Source organism: Astatotilapia calliptera, chromosome 14 (assembly GCF_964374335.1).
Source record: "Astatotilapia calliptera chromosome 14, fAstCal68.1, whole genome shotgun sequence".
Classification (NCBI taxonomy): domain Eukaryota; kingdom Metazoa; phylum Chordata; class Actinopteri; order Cichliformes; family Cichlidae; genus Astatotilapia; species Astatotilapia calliptera.
Genome location: NC_137435.1, coordinates 7,716,964 through 7,742,813, shown reverse-complemented (window position 1 = coordinate 7,742,813; position 25,850 = coordinate 7,716,964). Strand labels below are relative to the sequence as shown.

The 25,850-nt window shown below is 39.6% G+C and overlaps 1 protein-coding gene across 6 annotated transcripts in view; it reads left to right on the top strand.

The window, feature by feature from the left end:
- The window catches only part of tenm4 (teneurin transmembrane protein 4), a 144,111-nt gene that overhangs the window by 61,587 nt on the left and 56,674 nt on the right, over positions 1–25,850 (top strand). For 3 of the 6 annotated variants that reach the window (XM_080289316.1, XM_026192539.2, XM_026192538.2), the window contains 10 exons: positions 3,543–3,792; positions 6,198–6,272; positions 6,512–6,610; positions 7,516–7,751; positions 13,787–13,951; positions 17,039–17,253; positions 18,369–18,579; positions 21,903–22,004; positions 22,667–22,861; positions 24,369–24,569. In XM_080289316.1, the coding sequence (XP_080145442.1) occupies positions 3,543–3,792; positions 6,198–6,272; positions 6,512–6,610; positions 7,516–7,751; positions 13,787–13,951; positions 17,039–17,253; positions 18,369–18,579; positions 21,903–22,004; positions 22,667–22,861; positions 24,369–24,569 (1,749 nt within the window). The remainder of the gene's footprint in view (positions 1–3,542; positions 3,793–6,197; positions 6,273–6,511; positions 6,611–7,515; positions 7,752–13,786; positions 13,952–17,038; positions 17,254–18,368; positions 18,580–21,902; positions 22,005–22,666; positions 22,862–24,368; positions 24,570–25,850) is intronic. The other 3 variants (XM_080289317.1, XM_026192542.2, XM_080289315.1) reach the window with 1 other exon arrangement.

The window sequence follows — 25,850 nt, the reverse complement described above, 5'->3', positions numbered from 1 at the left end:
AGCAGCTCATCAGAAGGGAATGCATCAGTGAAAACACAATAAAGGAAATTGTTTTAGGGGGCATATGATGATCAAAGGTTTGATTAAAGGCTGCAGAAGATTTTCAGTCGCTGATTTTTTGCAACTGCTGTCTTGAATTTAGAGATGGCTTTTCTGTGTTACAGTATCCAAAGGGAAGGTCAAAGGTGGAATACCCAACCAGAATTATTTTCCATCAGTTTTAAAACTGTTGATACATTAAGGTTTAAAATGTAAATTTAAATCTAAATATCAGAGTAGCTCAGACTTCAGAAAGTATATTTCAAATATGTTCCTCCAGTGGTCTTTAAACAGAGCGAACAAAAGAGGCAGTAGTCCTAACTATACACTGCAAGCGCATTCTGCATACTTGTATTAATTTATACTTATATTAAGTTTATGATATATTGATGTGCACCAATTTATTTTCGTGGTAATTTTTTATGTTGTAGCAAAGCTCTTAAGAGCCTTGTTATAACACTGGGGACTGTTTCTATGGTCCCCAGGTGGAACAAAAATATGTTAGAGGAATTAATCACTTGTTGCCCTACATTTACTTGATGGTCATACAGTAGGAAGTAAAGTATTTGTTTACCTAAAAGTAAATGCATTCCAGAGCAGCGATGCATTTGTCCTTGTGATATATTTCTCAGAGTATCTGTGGTGTCCCTGTAACTAATTAGCATATCCTTATTAATGGCTTTAGGGAATCAGTTACATTACTGAGCAGGAAGGAGATCATCAACAACCGTGTGGCTTTACCTCACACTAGTCCACTGCTGATAACGACTGTGGTGTGCTTCTCTTTCACTGTCTCGACTAAGCACAGAGGCAACATTGTGCAGAAGTGGAGAACTTAGTAGCCGACCATCTGTCAGTGCAGCAAATGCATCATATAGCAATTACTTCTTTCAGCGGTTCTTTTACATTAGAAAATATGTAGATTACGTGGCATTGAGCCAGGTGAAAATTTAAATGTTTTCTCTTTTTTTTGGTGATAGTTAATGGAACGTAAAGAAACAGAAACAGAAACACTAGACTGAAACAATATGAAACTGTGTATAAAATTACCTAGTGCCTTGTAAAGCAACAGCTTGTTTAAATCCTGAAAAGAAACAGGCTTGCTTAATACAGCATGGTACATTTTGTGTTGATTTCTTTTGCTGAGCCATTATTTAGCATGCCACCTCTGAACACAAAGGACTTTATACCCACTTTGCAGACTAGACCTAAGCATTGAAGCTTAATAATAATGTTTTCTGAATACCCAGTGTGCACCTTAAAAGTTCTTATTGTGCCTGCTTTGATTGACACATGTTGATATCAGAGCTTCATGTTCCTGACCCTAAAAATATCTGAAATGACTCTAAGCTTCTTGACTGGCATGAGTAGGTATCGCTTTAATGAAGGAGCTGATTATACAAAATAAGCTTTGCGTGTGTCTGTATTCTGCTCTCTCTGCTGTAAATTGGCAATTTAGTGTTGTGGATATCTGTGAAATAAAGGAGGCTTACTGCTATAAAGAAAAGCCACTCTGTGTAAAGCCAGGAGTTCATTGATTGATGAATGGCTTAGCAGATGTGGAAATAAATGGATACAGAGTGCATACAGACATTGGTCCTCTATCTCATGAATTGCACACTATCAAATAGTGAATATAAAACCACAGGGTACAATTTCTCCTTCTAGACTTCATATCTAATAGTTTTAAATCCTCTTAAAAAAGTGACAATATAGTTGGTTAAAAAAAAAAAAAAAAGAAAAGAAAAAAGAGCAAATTTTCCTGCTAAAAGCTTTGAAATGGTACATAACCAGTGGAGTCACTCTTAATCTGGTTGATTAAATCTGGATCAAATCATGAATGTGTTTCACTTAAGCTGCGGCAGTTACGGGATTGAAGTTTGGAGGCAAACAAAGTATTGTTTATTTAAAAAAAACTGTGCATGCTCAAAAAAACGCTAAATGCAAATTCAGAAAAGCCCAGTGAATTGGTGTGTTTCAGGAAGAGGCCAGCTAATCTGTTTACACAGGAGTCAGTGTCTGATCTGAGTAAACTGTCACAGGTCTCTGTGGGAGGTAGAGAGAACACTCTGATAGAGGTCAGTTAGAGAAATAATGAGCAGAAGTACGACTTTTTTAACTGCGTTTTTTTGTTGGTAAGTGAAAAGGTGAAAAACTTAGTAGTTTTTGGTGTTAATTTATACTCACTGGTCAGTTTGTGATGATAAGTCCAGGCTCCTGGTACTACCAAGTTCCTTCAAAACTGCCCTAACTCTTCATGGATTCATCAACATACTGGAAACATTTTTCTCAGGGATTATGGTTCATATTCATCATCACACACTTGCTGCAGATTTCCTTGATGTGAGTCTCTCATCTCACCACATCCCAAAGGTGCTCTATTGGATGAAGATCTGGTCACTCTGGAGGCCGTTTGAGTACAATTAACTAATTGTCATGTTTATGAAACCTGTTTGAGATGATTTGAGCTTTGTGACATGCAACATTACCTTGCTGGAAGCAGCCATCAGAAGACAGGTGGCATTTAAATGATGTCCAATTGGTACTGAGGGGCCTGAAGTGTGCCAAGAAAATATCTTATACGCCATTACACCACAAGCAGAAACCTGAATCATTGATACAAGGCAGGATGGATCCATTCTTTGATGTTTTTTTACCACAAACTCTGACTCTGCCACTGTAGAATAGCCTAATGTACTTCAGTGTGAACTTCAGTTGTCTGTCCTTAGCTGACATCAGTGGTCTTCTGCTGCTGTAGCCCATCTGCTTCAAGGGCTGATGCGCTGTGTGCACAGAAATGCTCTTCTGCATATCTTGGTTGTAACAGTTGGTATTATAGTTTATTCTGCTTGCTTATCAGTCTGGCCATTCTCCTCTGACCTCTGGCATCAACTATGCCTCTGGGCATTGTGTAGTTTTCAGACTACACTCTGTGAACCCTAGTAATGGTTGTTTGGGAATCCCAGCAGATCATCAGTTTCTGAAAGACCAGCCTGTTTAGCATCAACAATGATGCCATGAGCTTTCTTCCCCATGCTGATGCTCAGTTTGAACTTTAGCACTTTTGTGCACGTCTACATGCCTAAACACGGTCCTATGTGATTGGCTGATTTTTGCATTTTGCATTGCAGTTGGACCTAATAAAGTGACTGGTGAGTGTATGTGCTACCGAAGCTATGTCTAATCATTCATCAGTCAGAATATTGTTCCTGACTGGGTTGAAATAACACCATAAGGCGTGAAATAAGCTTTGGATTTGTCTTAACCAGTTAGTTTACACACATGAGCTTGCTTTCACAAACCTTTTGGAATGTGCATCCTCAAAGGAGCTGCCATATTCTTGCTATGCTGGCAAACAAACTGAATCTGGCTGTCTTTGATGGTGCTTTCAAAGGTAACCCAAAAGTGCCTGAAAGCAAACAGTAAATGAGTCGAATTTTTATTCTTTTAAAATATCTGTTCCATGTTTTATTTCTTTTCTGTTTTTTTTTCTTTTCTTTCAGACGGAGCCTTTCAAAATCACTCTCGGCTGCGGACGCCTCCTCTACCACTCTCCCACTCCCACTCGCCCAATCATCAGCACCATGCAGCCTCTATTAACTCCTTGAATAGGAGCAACTACACACCACGGAGCAACCCAAGTCCTGCGCCCACAGACAGCTCCGTTCCTCCTGAGGGTCCCGCCAGTGGTCAAGACTCTGGCAGTGCACAGGACAACTGGCTACTTAACAGCAACATCCCCCTGGAAACAAGGTACTGTGTAGTTTGTCTCTCAGACAATGTATAGAGAAGTTGGCATCTGGAAGACTTGAGCTGAGCTGGTGCCATTGAACTTGGTGTTTCCTCTTGTTCCTGCTGTCCGCTCCATATTAAATTACCACAGTGCTAACAAGGAGCAAAGCAATAAAATGGAAAATATCCTGCTAGGGGCAAAGGCCTATATTTGTGATGAACATGATTTTGTGGCAAACAAGAGAAAAGTGGTGCTTTTGGTTCGCCTAATACTAGGAGTCCTAACAGGGGAAGCTATTGAGTTTAAACAGCAGAGTAATTACAATCATGTTGGATAATACCAAATTATATTCAGGCTCCCGTGAGCAGGCTTCGTAGCCCCTCCACTTCAGCCCTGAGTTTTATTTATTTCATATTAATCAGCATTCATTTCTCTAGTATTTCTCAATAGGAGGCCCTTGTGTGAAGTAGGTCTGTCAAGTGTTATTGTAACAAAGGGAATATCTGGTGTTTCTTTGGATGGTCTTATTGCAAGGCGGTATGAAATTAGGAATACTGAGGCAGAATTTTCTCAACCTTCCAAGATATCAATTTAGTCTGCTAATAGTAAAAAGAAAAAAAGTAATCGCCACATCACCAGCGGCACATTTCCTTAAATAAACCCTTTGAGTAAGTTGTTATGGAGAACAAAGAAAAAACCCTTTGTTTTATAACTGTTGCAATTATCTCTTCAAAGCAGTTAAGGCTAAAAACAACAGATCACAATGACAAAAAATTGCGCATACCATGATGTTATATTATGTTATATTATATTATATTATATTATATATAAAAGTGAATAGTTTGTAAATTTAAATAAATGCAGCAATTGCATTTCTGTTTCTTATAGGTAAAAGTGTTATAACAAATAATCAAGAATGAGCAAAACCCACAGTTCTGGCCAATGACAGGTGGATTCTTCATATATATTTATACTGTTTAGAACAGGTAGTACCCTAGTGAAGGTGTCACTGAATAATGATTGATATCGATCTTGTCAAGCTGTTAGACAAGTACTGTTCAGGCTTATTATAATTTGGTTGGTCAGCTCAGATTCTGTCAGTAAACTATGATGAGCTGAGAGAGGACAGAATTTCTTTCCTCCATTTATATCGCTTTCTCTGAACATTTTTCTGAATTCTGACTCGAAAAAATCAGCTCAGAAAGTGTGCACAAGTAACAGTAGCTATTTGTTCTTAGCTGCCGCATAGCTTTATGTACAAAAGTTAAGGTTTGAATATTGTAATTTATTTCTTCTGTTTTTTGAAAATGTTACATAACAGCGTCCTCAGTTTAAATGTTGCCAATATTTTTAATATATTCAGAACTTATTAAAAACCACTGGTCTGTGTGATAAAATACATTGCCATAAATTAAATAGCTGTTGACAGGAAAATAGCTAATAGCTAATTTGGCGTGGCTAAGAAACCAGTCTTGAACAGACTTATTGTCTCCTCTTTCAGTTTTTGTGAGACGCTTCAGTCAACAGGAAAATGAGAATCAATTTCAGCTGGTAGAAGGACAGTTAGTTGTATAATGAATGATTACACATCATCCAGCTCCAGTTAATCCCGTACAGGTATTCCCTGTGGAACAGAAAACAGATGGTGAGGAGAGGCTAGAGTGCTGCTGAAATCACATACAGAATCGAGTCTGTATAACCTATTGCATTGAAGGAAAAAAATGACACCTAGCAAAGTTCCAATAAGGAAACTGAAACCATTAGCAATATCCGCATGGACCCTGCAATATTAAATGTCACTTTTACTAAGTTAATAGTATTAAAATGGCCCTCTCTTGTCACTTTTGGGAAATTTAATTGCACTGATAAATTCAGCACTGGTATATTTCTGCCGTGCTTTAGCACTGGAAAAATGCCAGCAGTTGGTTGGCCCTGTCCAGCTTCACCATTTTTTTTCTGCCAAGTTTCTGCCAAGTATTTCTTTCTTCGTTAAAAGTAGCATTCTTCCCTAGAACACAAGCTTTAAAGACTATGAACAGATTTTACTGCTGGCCGCAGAGGAGACTGGGATCAAAAACAAAGCTTTTCTCTTGTACCATGCAACGTGTTCAGCCTGCCCATTGCATGTGGACAGTTCATTTCTCCATTGCATTGCTGCTGTATTTCCTTATGGAACAGAGCTCTCATTTGGGGGGGGGCAGTGAGACATGAGACTCTAGAAATGTTTGCTGAAAATGTGTTTTAAGACATGTAGCAACCATTAAATGGGGGGAAAAAAGTAGCAGTTAAGGATACTAATCAGTATAAAGGCTATGAAACCTCAGTGATGATTTTCATTAGACTTAGAGTAGTATTTGTGTGTAATAGACTTTAAGGTTCTTATTTGTAAGTGATGCATTGTTTTCTTCCAATCACAACCTTAAAGGAGCCAGAATACTCTAATGTTTATCAGAGAAGAGCAAGACGCTTGCAGAGAAGGGCAGGGCTCGTACAAAACAAGGTATGGCAGTGTCCAAATGAGGGGCATAAGACAGGTAGATGTTATTTGTGTCACACCTTTGTAGAAGTAGTTCCATAAGGGCCTTGGTTGTTTTGTTTTTTTGTCCCATACTGTCCATCTTGAGCTCCATTTGTCAGTTGTTGATGTTGCTTGGTGATCACAAGTTGTATTGGCCTTTCTGTATTTCTTGCACGCATGTCTCACACTAGCTTCATATCCATCTTTCCACCTGTGTGTAGAAACATAGCAAAGCAGACATTCCTAGAGACTTTACAGGACAACCTCATTGAGATGGACATTCTGGCATCAGCACGCCACGATGCCTCGTACAACGACGGGTATGTTGCATGTTTGCTATCTGGCTCAGACTACTGTCAGGATCTGCTTTGCCATGAAAACAATAGATGCCTGCACTATTTTCCATCGAGCATCCTCTGTTTTGAAACACTGTCAATCATCTGTGTACATCTCCTGCAGTGTTACAATCCTTGCTGTATTTGTCCCTTCCCTGTTTTAATACAACTAACAATTTGCATCGAGTAACATTGTTGGATTGTATTGCTTTTGAATAATGGTAAACACGACTGCTGTGTGGAACACAGTTGCCCATGCGGTCTCCTGTTGCTTGAATAGGACATGTGAGAGATCTGTCCTGATATGTATAAATAAAATATAGTCTCGGTGACTTTCCACATCATACATTGTAATATGACATTCAATCACGCTCATGTCACTGTTGCTCGAGAGCTTCTTGTATGCTTGTCAGTAAAATGGCCTTGACAACAGTGCCGCTGCCACTGGCTCTCTGATGGGCTGATCATCCGGCACTTGGACATGTAGCTGTACACGTTTTCTGAGATAGCCAGCCATGTTCTTCAAGGGCGAATAAATCTGCTCAACTCCATGCTGAAACCTTATATAATGTATCTCTCCTCTACGTAGCCTTGACACATGGTTACGGGGAATTACTCCTCTCGCAACGGATGGAATATATAAACAAGAGCCAGCTGTGGTCACTCGTCCTCTGAAAGAGATTTAATATAGATTCACAGTTTCAGCTGTTTCAACCCGAAATGCCTTAGTTTTCTCACTAATCTAGCATGACTATGGTAACACTACTGAATGTGCTTGGTATTACTTACCACTGGAAAGGGCCGTACCTGGATAGACAGTAACCTGCAACGTTATGGTCATGAGCACCTAGTGTTTCTGTTAGAACTAACAAGCAAATGTATTTTCCCAGGCACTTCCTATTCAAACCAGGTGGAACATCACCAATGTATTGCACAACTTCACCAGGATACCCTTTGACCTCCAGCACAGTTTACTCGCCTCCTCCACGACCTTTGCCTCGAAACACCTTCTCTCGACCTGCCTTCAGCCTGAAGAAACCCTATAAGCACTGCAACTGGAAATGTGCTGCTCTCAGTGCCATCCTCATCTCAGTAACACTGCTGTTCCTGTTAGCCTACTTCATCGGTGAGTCACCTCTGACACTCTCATACACCAAGACGTATACCTCTGTCAGTCACTTCCAAACCCCGCCCCTCACTTGAATGCAGACATAGGATGAATACATACTTTATCATTTCCTTCTGTCATCCATTTCAATAGTGATGAATCTGTCCTCTGCACCTTATATAAGCATGGTTATATAGGGACTCACAGATTGACTCTTTGCCCACACAATTTGTCTAAAGAAACATTATCATTCATAGATTGGACTGACTGAATCTGCAGACAGGCAATCCAGTGTCTTGCTCTTGCGAATAGCCAGGATGTGAAATAAATTAATAAGACATCAGCCATCACACGAGAGAGGGCTGCACATTTAGAATATTCATCTTATTTCATTTAAGATTCCCTAAACAGCATTCTCAGGTCCCAGCTGGGTAAGGACTATCAGATAAGTTTTGCTATTAAATCATTTCTGCTCATTTTGACTGCTGTCCTCCCCTAAGGCATTGATATTCATATCCGGTCATACTGTTTTCATTTCTGTGATCTATATACACTAGAAGTGTTTACACAGCATTTTGGTTGCAAATAATCACAAAAAGACAGAAATGAAAGGATAAAATATTAAAGTATATGTGGGGGGTTCCTGTAAGCAATCTCCATATCAATCAAGCGATCTCGCTTCAGCTTCAGACTGTCACAAAGCAACTTCCTGATGTTTAAAACAATCATTCCCAACAATTTAATTTGCCACATCTTGACATATGGAGAATTTCTAGAGGAGAGCAAATGTTTTTAGAACTTAGCTAACTATAACGTATGAAGCTAATGTCTTTGTTCTTGGATAGTAGAAGGATTCGTAAAACTGTGGATAAATTAAATGCCAGTGGCAGCCCTGTTGGTACATTCAAGGTCACTAACAACATATTTGGAGTTCAGTCTAAATTAAGTAAGCTACAGGTTGACTGAGTTATTACTATAAACTAGGCTATGTTTGGGGTTCATGAACAAGGAGAAAAGATCATGTTTGAAACAAAGTGTCAGAGGTTCTGTATTACAGTGAGAAGTCATTTAAAATTTCACAAAAAGGTTTGTTTGAATTGTGAATTTAAATATTGTCATTGCCTTGATTAGCAGATATTTCCAACAGTCTGCTGATTGGAATGAAAAACAAGCAACAGCTTTTGTAATTAAGTAATGAAAGATCACTGTAACCCACAAATAAAAAAAGGAGTTGATACACATTTCCGTTTAATTTATTTTTACCATATTATGTACATCTGGTTTACTGTGAATTTCTGCTTAATATACAGATGGCTACACTGTTGAATTTAAGTCTTAAATAGAAAAAGGAATAATTCATTGTGAAGGATGGCGAGAACGCTGTTCATTTGCATGAAGTTGATGAAAGAAATCTTGATAGTTCTGCTGGGTGTCACAAGGGAGATACATTTTATGAAGGTTATTTGTTGTAGATACACATTAGGAAGTAACAACCACAAAAGCTATCATTAATTCTTCTCTTTAAGAACACACAAACTAAAATGTGATTATTATTTTTGTTACCAGAACCATTTAAACTGAACTGTGCTGGTGTTAAAAAAAAACACACGCAAACTGTTTGCTGCTCATATTATCTACATCTACTTGTTTTAAATTGGTAGGCAATTTAATATGACCAATTTTAGTTTGGTTTTCTTTTGGCATCACCGGTGTAATTTGGATGTTAAAGTAGAGATACAATTTGTGTCTTCTGCTTGTGACCTGGCCAAAAGCCAAAGATCCCCATCAGTCTGATGGTGCTTAATCAGACTCTGTAATTATAGCCTGCAAAGCTCAGGCCATCTCTCAATGCACCACAAGTAAACATGTTGGAGACCAAGCCTCACCCTAAGATCAGAATTTCAAATCAAGAACGTGGGTCATATTTAATTAAAAGCTTGATGAGAAAATACATTTAATTCCAAGTGCAATTAATTATTGAGGTCTGTAATTGGGAACTCTGGGTGAGATGTCTAATGAACCCAGTTATGCCTTGTGACAGATGTTTTGACATGTAGCACAGTTTTATTTTTTCACAGCTGTGTAAATTGGAACATTTTGAAGTGCAAAAAGGTTGGGAGTTTAAGGTGCCACCATATTGTCTCAGTGGTTGCTTTCTCATTAGCACATTTTTATATATTTCTCATTTTAAGGTCATCAGTATCCTCTTGTGTTCCCTTCCATTCACCCTGGGTATCTAACTAAGCACAATTAGGCTGGTCCCCATCTATTGTTAGACTTTAAGGTCATCCAACCCGGTAAAAGGCTCTGTAGCCCCGGTCATACCTGTTTGTATGTCTTTCAATACCTCCCAATATCTTAGCAATCAATTACTTTTATAGTGAATTATTTTCCACAGCCAAAAAACGTTTTTTCCCTTCGTTGAAACCCCTTTTTGATTTAATCCTAGAATACACAATATAGATTCAAAGTCCTATATTTATGTGTAATGATAAACACCTGTGCTACAGTAATATTTGAATATACTATTGTTTTTTTTCTTTGTCCTATGCAGTATCAATTAGTCATTGCATATACAACTACATAATATGTGCTTTTTTGGTATATTAACAAACATTAGTTAGAACACAGGTATAGAGAAACAGACAGATTGTGTTTAAATTCAAAGAGCAACAATTGGAAGTATTCATTTTACCACTTAAACATGATTTATACAGAACATCAGAAAAAAGCATCAATATGAATTTTTGCAGGTTTTAGCTCAAGGTCTTAGCTTTTTGGTAATTTCTTTGTTCCATCAGGCACTCAGATTGGATGGATGCTTTGATGTGATGTCTTTTTTCCATCCCAGCTGGCATTAATATTTTTTTCTGCACTGAACTAAGCAACACTGAAATTGCTATTTAGTCATAAATGTATTTGGTCAGTTTGCCATTCACTGAAAACATGCGCATTGTAGCACATTATGCTGCAGGTATGAAACAAATCCATTTTTCATGTTTCGTTAGTTTCTTTTTATTTATTTATTTTTTTAATTAGTCCAGTATCACGACATGGATGAAAGATGAGTCTCCTTAATACATTAGTATGAAGATTATGATGCACTGACAATAAAGCATGGAGAGCGTGACCAGAGTAAAAATCCTAAAGCAGTGATACATCAGGGTTCAATATTAAACAATGCCAAAATGGGAGGATATATTTGGTATATTCCTTTATGAGGTGAGGCATGTATAGTTGATTTAACACTCTGAAGTGGCTTCTAGGCTTTGTTTTATTTATTTGCTTCGGCGTTACACCGAAAAGTTGCATGTTTTGTAATTAAAATGTTCCCCAGCAGCCAACATGATCTTGCTCAAAGACCATAGAAAGGTGTTTCTATATGTTTAGGTAAGATATGAATCACCAAAGGCTGCTCCTGAACACATAAAGATTGATTGGCCAGATGGCTGAAACATTTTTCAATCCAGGGTATCTGAGATTGCACACTACAGCGCGCTTCTTTGAAACACCACATAATACACAGCATCTTCTCAATATAGCATCCTTTGAACTGTGCGCTAATTGGAAAGTGCTATGATCAGAGGACTGAAGAGTTTATTTCTGTGGCAAATCACAGATAGCAATACGGTTTGACTTCCTCAGATTGGCTGAGAAGTCTTCTACTACAGTACCTCTGCCTCCTAATTGGCACATGGCGTGACTCAACTTCCTGATAAGTGAAAGGAAGGCACAACATGTGCTCAGGACAAAATGGACAGTCCTATAAAGCACAATACTCGTGACAGGTCAGCGGCATCATTGGAGAATGTAGACACAGCGTGTCAGTGCCAGCGGCTGTCATGTTAGAAGTACCTTGTTATTCCTACTACCTGTCTTTAGTTTGCAGGCAGTTGCAGCAGCCATATTACTATCATTGCACAGTGTTTGCAAAGTTTGAAAGGCAAGCAAAACCAAATTAGGAGGCCTCTCCACTGGCTCAGGTCCAGTGCTCTGCATATCATAGATACCACGAAGGCGCTGAAGTAAATCTTTAAGGATGGGAGAGGGAGGCTCTTTAACCATTTTCCATTAGGGGCCTCAGGGACAGATGGGATGAAGAACGGGGCTCACAAAGACGTGATTACTAGGACACTTGGAACGACATTGTGCCTGGTGACTTTGTGATTGTTCAGCAATGTACACTGACTCTTTCCATTTTGCCAGTCAGTGTTGAGCTACAAATCAAAGGAATGTCATTCTGGAACTTACAAAATGGCAAATAAAGCCATCTGTCTCTTCTATGGTTGCCTTCCACGGACACAGTCACTTCCACAAGCACTGGGCATGCACAGAACAGATGCTGGTATTGAAGATGCACTTTTATCATGTTAGGGAATGTTTGCATTGTGGTTTCCCTGATAACCACTCCATTGCTTGTTGTCTTTATTCACAAATCCATGCAAATATTTTAGTGAGCATTTGGTACTGCTTAACAAGTGTGCCGAATAAATTATTAAGGACTCTTAAATACATCATGCGCATGCAGTTCTAGACTTAATATAATGCCAGTTGCTTAATGATGCAAACCGGGGGATTTGTGTCTAAAACCCTTTTGTTTTTACTCTGATGAAGACACAATCATCTTCTAGTCCTTTGTTTTTGGAGGGTTTCTGACCGTGGCCTAACGAGCTAATGCTGGAACTGTATAGTTGTAGAGGACCCTTTTCAAATAATGTATTCTCCCGCTTCATTATTATTATTGTTATTGTTATTATTATTATTATTATTATTATGGTAACCAGTGGTAACCACTTTTATCTGATAGCAGGTTGATTCTTGGTGCAAACTCCAGTCTCTGTGCTAGCGTGGGTTTCCTCCCACAGTCCAAAGACATGTTTGTCTGTCTCGCTGTGACGGACTGGTCACCTGTCCAGGGAGTACCAACATCTCTTGACCTATGCCAGATGGGATGGGCTCCATCCCCCTGGTAACACTAATCTACTCAGGCAGTTAAGAAAATGGGTACATAAAGTTAGTTGTAAGCGAAATCCAGACCAGTACAAACATTAGTCTCGTTATTCTCATTTTGATTCTTTTTCGAGTAAATGCAGTAAATTGACAAACAAAATTTCTGTCACAGTCATTGTTATTCTTAGTTCTTGCCGTAATCTTATAAAATGACTATCAAATTTCTCCCCAGCAAAAAGATTACAAGAAATCAGTTTGACTTTTGTTTTGTGAGCTATTAATGTTATTATTATCTGTTTTGTATGAATAATCCTGAAATGCTTATGGACATGACTCTGTGCGCTTATAAAGAGGAAACAGAAATGAAGAAAACAGCGTTGTGCTGTAAAATTGTCAGTTAATTTCTCTCCTCATAATTTAATTGCATTATAATATCCTTGAGGAGCTTAAGAGAACCAGCTAAACAATAAAACAGCTATATCGAGTTTCTTGGCCTTTTCTGCTGACTGTTTACTTCAATATTGGCTTTTGCCTTGCTAAGCTTGCCTTGTCCATTCTTTTATTGGTAATCTGTCATGGTCGGCCCCTCCTCCGTCTGTCCTGCGCTTTAGTGCCATTGTTCCAAAGGACATTTCTTTTGTCGACCTTGTAAAATATCCGTGTGCTTCATTCAGTCTGTTCACATTGAAACACCCCTGGTGTCTCCCTGCTGATTTGTTTTTTCTTTGTCCTAACCGTCCCCTAGTTTTGCAGGGGACTGTAACGGTAATGTGCTTGGAAAAAATGGTACTCCAGTGTTGGTGTGGTGAGACAGATGTTGTCCCATGGGGTCAAGATAGCATTCATCTTGTGATTTTACTACTCAGCATTTTGCGAAAAAGCCTGTTAACCATTAAACCAGCTATTGTTCCTTATTCTATGTACTTCCTCTTCCCACCTTGCAGCTGACACCTTCATTATATTAAGCAAAATGAAAAAGAAGCAAATAATAATAGTTCTGTGACAACATTAAGGTTATACGTTTTCAGCTTAGCTATAATCCAACTTTAAAATGGTTCTTAGCATGAATAAATTCTGAAATTGTCTTATATTTCACATTTCAGCCATGCACCTTTTTGGATTAAACTGGCACCTGCAACCCATGCAGAGACAGATGTATCAGCTGTCAGAGGACAATATAAGTGGCCTAACCTTTCCTACAGACCTGAGCTTGCCACCACTTGGCAGCACAGGCTTGGAAATACATGACCGCAAAGGAAAAGATGACAGTAAGTACAGTTTTTATCAGAATAACTTCCATCCATCCATCCATCCATTCGCTTCCGCTTATCCTTTTCAGGGTCGCGGGGGGCGCTGGAGCCTATCCCAGCTGTCATAGGGCGAGAGGCAGGGTACACCCTGGACAGGTCGCCAGTCTGTCGCAGGGCTAACACATAGGGACAGACAACCATTCACACCTAGTGGCAATTTGGATTATCCAATTAACCTATCCCCACAAGTTGCATGTCTTTGGACGGCATAACACAGGACAGAATAACTTATTTTATTTAAAAAGACATATGTTTTTTCTGAATGGTACTCGCTATAAGTAAATAATCTTAAATGTAGCTGTTCTTGTTTTGATGATGAATTCTTGCACATTCATTTGTGAAAGTTTTTCAGATCTCAAAGTTTTAAAGATGACATTTCAGAGCTCTTGTGAGTTTATTATTATTTTGTCATCCAGTTTCACATTTTGTTCACTTGTCTCCATGGCATGGAGAGATCTGCATTGTAATCCTGTGAAAGTTGTTGTAAGTGGGAAAGTGTTATTTGTTCCTGGAGGGAGAAAATGGAGCAGCTTAAGGGACTGAGTATCCAGGGGCTGGAGGGGGATTAGCCACTCTGTCCCCTTCAGAACGGATGTGAGCCTTTCATCTCCTAGCTCGGGCTGCCTTTCCTGGCAGCCAAAGAAAGCATGTGCTCACCCAACGGTACCAACTGCTCAACTCAAAAAAGTTTGCTCTGTTCCATTCCTGAACAAATGCGCCCAGATTTAACCATGTGATTTGCCACTGGCATACCACAATAGGTAGAAGATAGAGCTATTACCATATAAATGAATCCAGGAGTTGTCTTTTTCATTTACTGGGCAGCAGAAGTGTGTTTAGCTTGCCATCATGACTATAACAAAGCTCAGACTCTGCACAGCACCAATTGCTGATAGGAAATCAATAACTATAGTTTTCTAAATAAGTTAAAGTTTGCTCTGCTATCGCTGGAAACAATGCTGGGCTATCTAATGTTTTATCAAGGTGATTTGTACAATGTCGAAATTTGATATCGTTCTCTCTTTCTGGTTCTCGTGTTTCCATCAGAGCACTATGCTGTAGCTTATCTTGCAGAAGAAAATAGCATTTATTTAACCATGAGGCCCATTATCACTTGTCCCGGGTTATGATTTATTTAAACAGCCTGATGAGTACAACCATTAATGTGCTGCATAAATACGCACACACGCCAACATGTGGAGAATGTGCCTGTGTGCTGCAGCATTATGTAAAACCCAAATCTGGGAGACGGAGAGTGTGTCCTGTATACTCTGATAAAACCAACTGCCACTGATTGACTTTTGCGAAGACTTCCATCTGGTGTGCCATGTGTAACCCTAAGTGTCCTAGGGGTAGTTTGTATGGATGCCTGTTTTAGGCGACTCCACAGCTGAAATTAGCTCATCTACATGTGCAAACAGATGTTGCCCTTTCCGCAGAGTCCAATACGTTGTATTATGGAGCATATGGACAATTTTTAGCAGTAGATGCGCTAATACCTGAGTGGGTAGTAGCATTAGAAATCCCTCTTTTCTATAATTACAATTTTCACTTTATTACTTTTCCTTTTTACTATCAAAGTACTGATGCATTTCTGTTTTATCAAGTATTTTCAGTCCCATACCCCTGCAAACATATGTACTTTCTTTTATGTAATACAATGTTACAATGTAAAGGTGGGATTATGTGTAACATGTAAGGCAGGGGTGCCCAATCCCAGTCCTCGAGAGCTACCGTCTTGCAGCTTTTAGATGCATCCTTGCACCTGAATCAAATGAATGGCTTGTTATCAGGCCTTTGCCAAACTTGATGGCATGCTGAAGAGGTAATCAAACCATTTGATTCAGCTGTGTTGGAGTAGGGATGCATAGCTCTCGAGGACTGGATTGGGCACCCCTGATGTAGGGTTTATAAAGCACCTTGAGGCAACTGTTGTTGGATTTGGTCATATATATATATATGACCAAATCCAACAACAGTTTGGCAACTCAATATTAAATTGAGTTGAATTAAAGTTTAAAGACAGAATGCAATAACTTACTTATCACTGAAATTCAGTGCTTAATAGAAAATAGGACATAGTGAAAAATACCAAATATTGCGGCTGATTGATAATAAAAACAAAAACACAGGGCAAAGGGACATATTTGCAACTTTCTGGCATTACCTTGTCTTTTTAATAAAGTGAAATAAGCCAGACCTTTCATGAAAAGGTCATTGTCTGGATGGAAGCATTTGTTGCTTCAAAACCTGCATTTGTTGTTCAGCGTATATAGAGCCTTAGCTGAAGTTTCATCTGTGCACTAATCCACCTCCATATCATCATGGATGCTGGCTTTTTCGGTTGAGTTTGAGCATTAATGATAAGCCAGATATTTCTCCTCCTCTTTAGCGCAAATACATATATATCAAGTACATTTGATAATGGTTTGATTATTTGATGATGTGTATATATATAGTATTCGCTGGATTCTACTAATTGTTCAATAATCGATTGAACAACTGATCATGAAATCCCCTGTTTTATTTTCTTAATAGTTCGTCCTTTGCATTGAGTTTTTATACTTCACAACTTTTGTTTTGTTGCACTTGTCCCCAATTTTTTGAAACATGGTGATAGCACCAAACCAAAAAACACTATCTCTGTTCATGATACAATTTTTTGTACTGAAATGAATAATGCTATCTCATGTTGAAATGTATTTTATCGTGATCATGATCATCATTTCTTTTTAACAAAAATATTTTTTCTATTTGCCATATCAGAAGACTCAAAACAGGACACTTCAAAAAGTAACTGGATTTTTGTTTGAAGACTATATTTTCTTTCTTTTGTGCTCTCCCCTCTAGTGGAATTGTGACTGAAATTGCTGGCAGTGGTCGGAGGGTTCATTCATTATATTTTTTCACTGGCTGTCAGCGGCGTGATTGAATATCTGTGATATGGTCAGACTATCATGCTCCAGCAGACTGAGTCCCTCTGCCATCCACATGGTGGATTAATGGTGTGATCTCTTTGACCGATTTACTTTGTGTGCCATACAGGCAAATTGGACAGCTTGTTCCCAGATGACAGCTATATAGATATGGGAGAGATTGACGTGGGGCGTAAGGTCGCACAGCAGATTCCTCCTGGTATCTTCTGGAGATCCCAGGTCTTCATTGATCATCCCATGTACCTAAAGTTTAATGTGTCCCTAAGTAAAGATGCCTTAGTGGGGATTTATGGAAGGAGAGGTCTTCCTCCATCACACACACAGGTAGGCAATATTTACATGTCACTGATGCTGTTACAGTAAATGTATTCTACTGCACTTATTAATAGTATGACAGGTGAGTGCAGAATCTAAATGGTCGATGCACTTAGCATGTTTGAATGTTTGCGATGCCAAATCGCATTACTCAATGTTGTGTTTTGTTTGCAAAAGACAATGGTGTATTGTAAATGTGATGTTTTATGAAACAATTTCCAATTCCAATCATGCCTGCATTGTACAAGGATTCTTCTTCTTTTCCCATTCTTCTTCTGCCACAAAATATAAATTGGGATATTGTTTAAAAGAATCTATCTAGCCATGTAGGAACGTGTCATGAATGCAAACCAATTCCGAGTTTTCTCTATTCTATTAAAAATCGCTTTCTTGTTGCAGAAAGGATTTATGGAAAACTTCTTCAGGTTCAATACCATCTGAGAGTCGCACAAAAATATTGGGCAGATTTTCCGTCTGTATATAGCCGAGAATGAGACATGTCATGTTATTAATCATACCTTGCCACTTGCTTCGCACAGTTGAGATTACTTCTGTAAATGCAAGTGCTGTTCAGCAAAATTGTTTATAGCATGAATTTTGTTTCCGCTAATGTCCAGTGATATTGATTTTTCAGTCAGCCAACAGAGTTGCCTGTTTCCTCTATTTATGCTTCAAAGAAAATCATCTAGAGTGGAGTTTTCGTAATGTGGCTGATTACACATAGAATGGCAGATGAGTCAAGATTCCCTTCCTTATGTAAATGAAAATGAAATGCCGTCTCATTGGTATTCATTGACTCAAAGCTGATGTGAAGCAAATCGGTGCAGATGTTATTTGGTAAACACTAACTTTACTTTAATTCCTCCAGCTTCCCTTTTTTCCACTGTAATAGTTTCAAACAAGGCTTTTATAAGATATGCGGACTCTGAAATTATCTCAGCCCATCCAGCCACGATGTGCCAAGACTTAACTCAAGCTCCTCTAGAATGATGAGTTATTCATGCAGACCAAATGATGCTCCACTATAAAGAGGGCTGAAAGCACTCAAGTCTCATGTGTCACTCTAATGGTGTGTCTGCGGTCCATCCATCAGTCTTTCTCACTTTCTGTGTTTCTGTCTGCAGTTTGACTTCGTGGAGCTTTTGGATGGGCGGCGGCTCCTGGCTCAAGACATCCATGGTCTGGAGGGGCCTGTGGCTATGCAGCGAAGCCTAGTACCCATCACTACACATGACACAGGCTTTATCCAGTATATGGACACAGGCATCTGGCATTTGGCCATCTACAACGATGGAAAAGAAACTGAAACTGTCTCCTTCCTCACCACTGCCATAGGTGGGTGCCCTGGGCATGACCTGCTGCTAAAACCTGTAATAGCAAACCGTAATCCCTATAATACCAACCAGGAGCGACTTTACCGCAAACAGCACAGACTTGTAGGCCATGAGTCAGAAACACTGAGAGTTTAAGAGCCAAGGAAAGTGCAGGTTAATCAAGGTGAAGCTGAATATTACAAAATCAGGACATCAGTGCTATCCCACCATGCCCCTGAGTAGGGCATTGAGAGATCATAATATCCTCATTACCCTGAGTGTCTTCCAAGCGAATCAGGGGTCCAGCTTCTCAGAACCATTTGCATACAATTCAAAGTATGATTGTACCCTCCTGCTAGTGCCAGTTTTGATCACGATTTGCTCCAATTTCCATCTACTTTCCATATATCATTGTAGGAAAGATGTTTCCCTCCTCTAACTGTGTGGCACGCGGCTGTGTTTCAGACATACGTCCTTCTTTGTGGAGGTGACTTCATTTTGTACACTCCTCTTTGTTCTCCCTAAAGCGCCTTTGATTAGCACTGCTGTATCAAGCAAGGTGTGAGAGGGCCTAAGGTGTCGACTTTCACGGGGATGGCAGCTGGGAGCTGTTCTCACATGCTCTTTAATTAAAAGCTCCTGGGCCAGAGTCCATCTGTGACAGGGGCTGTGCCAGGCAGCAGATCGATGAGAAGCTGTCCTCAACACCAAGTGGAGACAGGCAAGAGATGCACTATGCCCTCCCGCTGTGCCAACAACAGCTGTAATTCAATACTTAATATATGATATGACACAAAAAGGGGGAGTCAGGGCAGTATGTTTACTCGTGCTTATTTCTTCTTGACTGGGTGTGCATGAAGGCCTCCTGTGGTTTACATAAGAGAAAACATAACTAGGTAAGGTAGTCTGGGGTGGGGCGAGAACTCTGTCTCGATTGAGTCGTATTGGAGCTGATCTGCTCACAGGAGCTCAGAGGGAGGCAGAGGGGCCCTTTTTAAAATGGGTCACCGGTTAAGTGCCCTTCAGCAGAAACTGAATCTTACCAACTGCCTCACTTGTATTGAGCCGTGGAGAAATGGAGTTGACCTTCAAGTAGAACAGCCCAGGTGTAGAAATATATGTGAACAATATCGAACAGACACACTCAGAAACACCAGCAGCATTGTTTAAAAGACACTAAAAGTTAAATTATTTCTGTGTTTCTGACAATGCTCGTAGAGAAAATTTATATATAGATCTTTTTCCTTGCCATCAGTGTACTCTCTATGTGCAGCAAATGAAGGGTTTTCTTGGTGCACATAGCCATGCCATAATACATCTGGGGGGATGGAGCGTCCGTGTCTTTAATCTGGGTTGCTCCTCATTACTTGGCTGTGACTCCATGGCAATGTGAAATGTGTCCCACTGAATGTTTTGTATCACAACCCTCTGGAGCATGAAGCCATTTGTCCCTGCTGCCTGGTGCCAGAAATGCTTCAGCCTAGGCACGGCAAAGCAAAGGGAAGCAAAAACCCAACACCAGTGTCTTACTCTATGTCCCGTTTAACTCTCCAGCAGAAGTTCTTTCTGTACACAACCACCCATCATCCAAAGGTATTGAGCAACCTTAGAGAGCATGGCAAGTCGCTGATTAAACTTGCCTACTGCGCACTACTCTGTCCTCACCGACTGGAGACCCACACAATAGTTAGCTCCCCTGATATGAAGGGTAATGAATTTCAATGAAGCTCTGCTTGAATCCATGATTTATGCGCTGGCCTATGTTGAGTGTGTGGCTAAGAGATATTCAGGGCCTCCTTTCCATGCTCTCAGAGGAATCAGCCAATAGACATGGGCAATGTGCAGTCTACTAAACTGCAGCATTCAGAACAGGAGCACTCCAGTTCATGATTACTTAATTAAATGTGTATGTTGCAATGTTATAATGTTGCTCACCTATCAAATATCTCTGATATAGATACAATAACCTCTGTTATTGATGCTGGTATTCTAATGTCAGGGTATTGCGTTTGAATATCTCAGAGCCTTTCTTTATGAAAAATAATGGTAACCTATTTGAATCTATTGTATAAAGTGCAAATCTGGAATGTAATTATAAATCTGGGTGGGAATTGTTAATAGCTGGCTTGTAGACATCTATTCCTTTCCCCTAACCTTCAATCACTGCCCTACCTACACTGCTGGTCTCTGTAGCTTTGAGCAAAAAGTCCAAGCCTGCTGCTATAGTTAGATGTTCTTGTTGGAAGCCATCAAAACCCCACCAAAGTGCTGATTGCCTCAACCATGCCAGAGGATAGTTTCTCCTGCATCCCTTCACTAACACAAAATGGCAAAGGCAAGCCTGCAGCACATTAGATATCCGCAGCATTTCTCTGCTCGCTGCCTCCTCCTCCTCCTTTTTGCTGTATCTCTGGTCTGCCTGTATCTCTTTCTCCCTCCTCTCTTTGTCTTTTTTTTTCCTCGGTCTTGCATTGCATCCTCAGTGATGATTGACTCTCCAGAGTAAAGGGAAGCTGAATCCATGGCTCACATTTCTAGCCATTTGTGGAGCACAAGAGATTCTTTGTTCTGTAAGTTTTGCCTCAGAGTTTCTGCTGCCTGAAGGCAATGGACAAGATTGAATATTTTTCAGCACCATTTCAGGCTTAATTCAGTGAGCATTGTGCTTCAGATTCCTGCTGCTGTCTGCAGAGATCAGTGGTCAGTCTTATTTCTAATAAAAGCAAGTGCCGGGACATGGTTCTGTAGCACAAATAACTGTTTTGCCAATTAATTTGATTTTGTTAGAGGGATTGCTAGAGGAAAGCTTGGAAAGAGTGTGCGTGCTTTGCTGATTGTTTGCATCAAAGTGCCTCAGTTTAAAGCCATACAGTTAATTGCAATGGCCACATCCAAGCACTGCATGCAAAATGTAAATGACAGTGTAATTTATAAGAAAAACTTACAGTGTAAAACTGAGATCACAGAATAACTCACGATGCCGTCAGATTTACCAGTCACAGCAGATAAATGCGGGTTCCAGAGTTGCAGACACTGTGCCATAAAAGAGTTAATTAGGCAGCTAGTACATGTGGTACTTAAGAGACTTTAATTCCTTTGTAACTTTTCGTAGAAGCCTGAATAATTAGAACTTGTACCCTTTTAGTGAAAGCTCATATTTGTTGTGAAACATTAGTAACACTCAAAATGTTTTGCATTGAAAAAGAAATGTTGACAGGATTGGATCCTCCATGCTTATGACTGTCATTAGCAAAGGGATAATAATCAACCCAAAGAAAATGAGTGGGAGGAAAATTGTTTTTCAAACCACATTACTCAGAAAATCTTTTGATTGCTCTCTTGCAGACTCTATTGATGACTGTCCCAGTAACTGCTTTGGGAACGGTGACTGTATTGCTGGAACATGTCACTGCTTTTTAGGATTCAAAGGACCTGACTGTGGGCGAGGTGAGTCACTATCTCACTCATGTTACCTCTGTTAATCATTCAGATGCATTTTCCAATTTATATTCTCTGCATGGCTCGAACAAAACAATTTTACTCCACAATTGCTTTAGTTGTACTTAAGACCTGTTTTATTTAATTAGGCAGTAATACTCGAAATGGTTCAGTACTCATACTGGAGTATTGGGTTGCATATGAAAGAACTCTATAAAAAGCTTTGGATTATAGGGCTAGTATTCACTCATTCTTTCAATTATTAAAGAAAGGCTCTATTAGTTTTTCTCCACATAAAAACAAATTCAGGCAGCGTGTTAGAATGATGGTAGGTTGTTTTTGTTACCTCTTTACACATACTGAACTGCCATCTGTTATCCATGTGTTGATCAGCACCATGCCTGACACTTTAATTCAGCTAATTTTTGTTCTTATGTTTTTTACCAGCCATTGTTAAGACGTTAGATATTTGTTGGCTGCTTTTGTTAGAATATATGGCACATCTGCTCTAGATGCCAAGGTACAGTAGTTTGTGCTAAATAATATTTACCAGACAGGACACCCTTTAACATTTTGGTCATTGTCAGAGCGAGGCTTTAACAAACACTCACTATTCTTTGTGCATGAAGAAGTCCATTCAGATGGATGTATGCTGTCTGCTCTTTTCAAAGCTGCCTGTCCAGTGCTGTGCAGTGGGAATGGTCAATACCTAAAAGGTCGCTGCATGTGTCACAGCGGCTGGAAGGGCTCGGAGTGTGACGTTCCCACCAACCAGTGCATTGACATCACTTGCAGCAACCACGGGATCTGTATAGTCGGGACCTGTATCTGCAACCCTGGCTACAAGGGGGAAAACTGTGAAGAAGGTGATTGTTTTAATATGTCATGGTTATGTATCCTAAACTAATAAAATCCTACATAATGTGGCTGCTGTAACCACCGTCTTAGCCTGTTAGTGCTTGACATTTTACTCATAATGGGAATGGCTATTAAGTTGGTATGGCTTACAGTCTGTTGAGTAGTAAAGACAGGACATCCTCTATGAAGAGCATTATAGCCATAACAGTTCATAATCCGCATCCTAGGTGACTTTTCCTGTATAAATCATGGCTATAAGGCATTATGTTAATGGAAACAGTCCATTTATTGTCTGAAATTCTGAAAAAAAGTCTGATGTTAATCTTCTGGGAACTTCAGATTCATCCTTTGCTGGATAAGGCTTGACCAGATAAGATTGAAGGAGCCATTGTGTTTGTCAGCTCTTGAAGGCTCTCATTTCAAGATGAAAAATGGACCCTGGGAGTTTGATAAATGGGGGTTTCTGACATCCATAGGCCCCCATTCTATTTTAGGTGGAGCGTTAGCCATAAGGAGTGGAGGGGAATGTGGACGAGAGCCCTTTAACATTTTTACCTTTCTTCCATATGACCTTCAGCCACAATGATTAATTGCCAGGAGAGAGTTTCTTGTCAGTTAGCCTCTGATCTTTGTGCCTTGTGCCCAAACCATCTGCTAAGAGGCAAGAGATCCTGTTTGTCTTACTATAACAGCCTTTATAGCCATTTATGTCATGGTAAAGGGGAGCTGCCATGCCGTGGCCTACAGCTCACAGTGACTAGATATTGCTTGTGCTTGGTGCCCGTTTGCCATCTGTGTGTACCATGTAAATATTGTTTGGTAGAAAAAAAACATTAATATTCTGATCATACTCTCCCACAACTCTTGTTCCTTTCAAAGTGAACACTCATTTAGCACGTCAAGGGAAGGCATTAATTTGATATTTGTTGACTAATTGAACTTGTACGGTGTGCACTGAGACAGTGTACAAAAGCCACTGCATGGGAAGCAAATGCAAACTCTTCAAACTGTCTAGAAACTAGAGTTGACTATCTAGTTTTGCCTAGAGGTCTGGCTGTTGCCCCAGGCTTTCCTTACCATTCCTGTAGATTCTGTTAATGGTTTTGGTTTATTCAGCTTTGAATTATGCATTATGGTGGCTTTGATTTGTGAGAAACATGCTCTTATTAAACAGCCTTCGCTCTCTGAGAGGATTTTTTGCTGTGAGATAATGGGAGGGTGCCAGCACAAGCGTGGGCAGTACCTGTAGTTTTGTGCCATGAGACATACTGTGAAAACAGCCATTTAATTAGCTTCTCTGTAAATCTTGTCACTGATTTTTGAAAAAAAGATGGACCTCCTTGAATAATTTACCCCCATTGGACACGAGCTAAGCTGAGTGCATCTGCAGCTGAACTGCAGCCTATTCCAGTTGCCATTGTACTTTGGCTCAAATAGAGATGCCAGGTTGCCTCTGAAAGAGAGAAACAGCAGGTGACTAGTGTGTCTAACACTCTCTCTTTGGAACCTTTTTAGTGGACTGCCTGGATCCAACATGCTCAGGCCGAGGGGTTTGCGTCCAGGGAGAGTGTCACTGCTTTGTCGGGTGGGGAGGGCCAGGATGTGAGAGCCCTAGGGCCTCCTGCATGGACCAGTGCTCTGGACACGGAGCTTTCCTGGCAGACACAGGAACCTGCAGCTGTGATCCCAACTGGACAGGCCATGACTGTGCTACAGGTGAGTACTTCACTCAAAACAGAGTAAATATTGGCGAAAGCCCTTCTCACAGGCCAGTGCTGATTTAACTCTGATTAGCAAGTAAAAAAAAAAAGCAGTGCATCCACAGAAAATGTTGCCTTCAGTTCAGTTCAGTTAAATGTTTCTTAGTGCGGAATATGAGCAGGACATACACAATTATTAATGTAGCTTTTCAAAGACATAGAGAAAAAACAAAATGTAAATACTGAAGTAGTTTATTACTTATATCTTGGCATCTGGTCAGCACTGTGAGTGAATAAGGTAGCACGCGTTTAGTAGCTAATATAATTATAGGTGATATGTATAATAATTTTCAGGTTTAATGGATCACAACAACAAAATACCTTGACATCTCTTTTAGTGTACCTTTGGTAATTGCTTTTATCCTTTCAGAGGTAAATATTTGTTACTTTCTTTAAAGAAAATGGCTCACATAAAAGCCATAATTATTCTCATCAGTGATCAGTAGGAGGTCCTTCGATGGCTATCAGATTCTTTTGATTTGGTTCTAAATGTAATTCTCTTACAAATGGTTGTAGTTGTAGAAAAAAGAAAGACAGATAACAGAGATGTTGTCAGAGCCATGATCTAATGCAAGTTTTCGCTCTTTTTTGAGTTCTGGATTTCTTTACATCAGTGCATTGGTTCACAGCTGACTTTTTTCCTGCTCTGAAGCGTTGTTCCTATTGCGTTCATCACCTCCATGGGGAATGCCCTCTCTTGTTATTCAAAGTGTAGAAACAGCATATGATACAGTTTCATAGCTAGAATATACCTTCTACAGGATTTAAGCACGAAAAAAAGGTTTTGTGTTTTTTACAATATAGGTTACAAGTAGATTCTTAAAGTGCCGCGAAACATAGGTAACATCAGATTTGCACTCTGAGAAGTCTAACCAAATTCACATTAAAGGAAAAACTTTTTTTTTTTGTCTAAACATGAAGAATTTAAAAATTCACTCGACATATAAATGTGTTTATATTTGTTGACTGTATTTGTAGCAGATGGAAGTTTCAGAGAGCTCCAGCTCAAATTTGTTTATACAGGGACCAGAACAATTTTCAGTATTTTCATTTGCACACAATTTGGATCCTCAGAAAATATTTTTGAAAAGACTATTTTAATACACCAGTCGCTTTGCTTCATGAATCCTTTTATATTCTTGGCAGACGCAATGACCTATTAGGTAATCCTGAGGATTTTAAGGGGAAATGGGCAGTTAGTCTGAGTTTGCCTCACAGAGAAAAAAAGCTCTGCAAA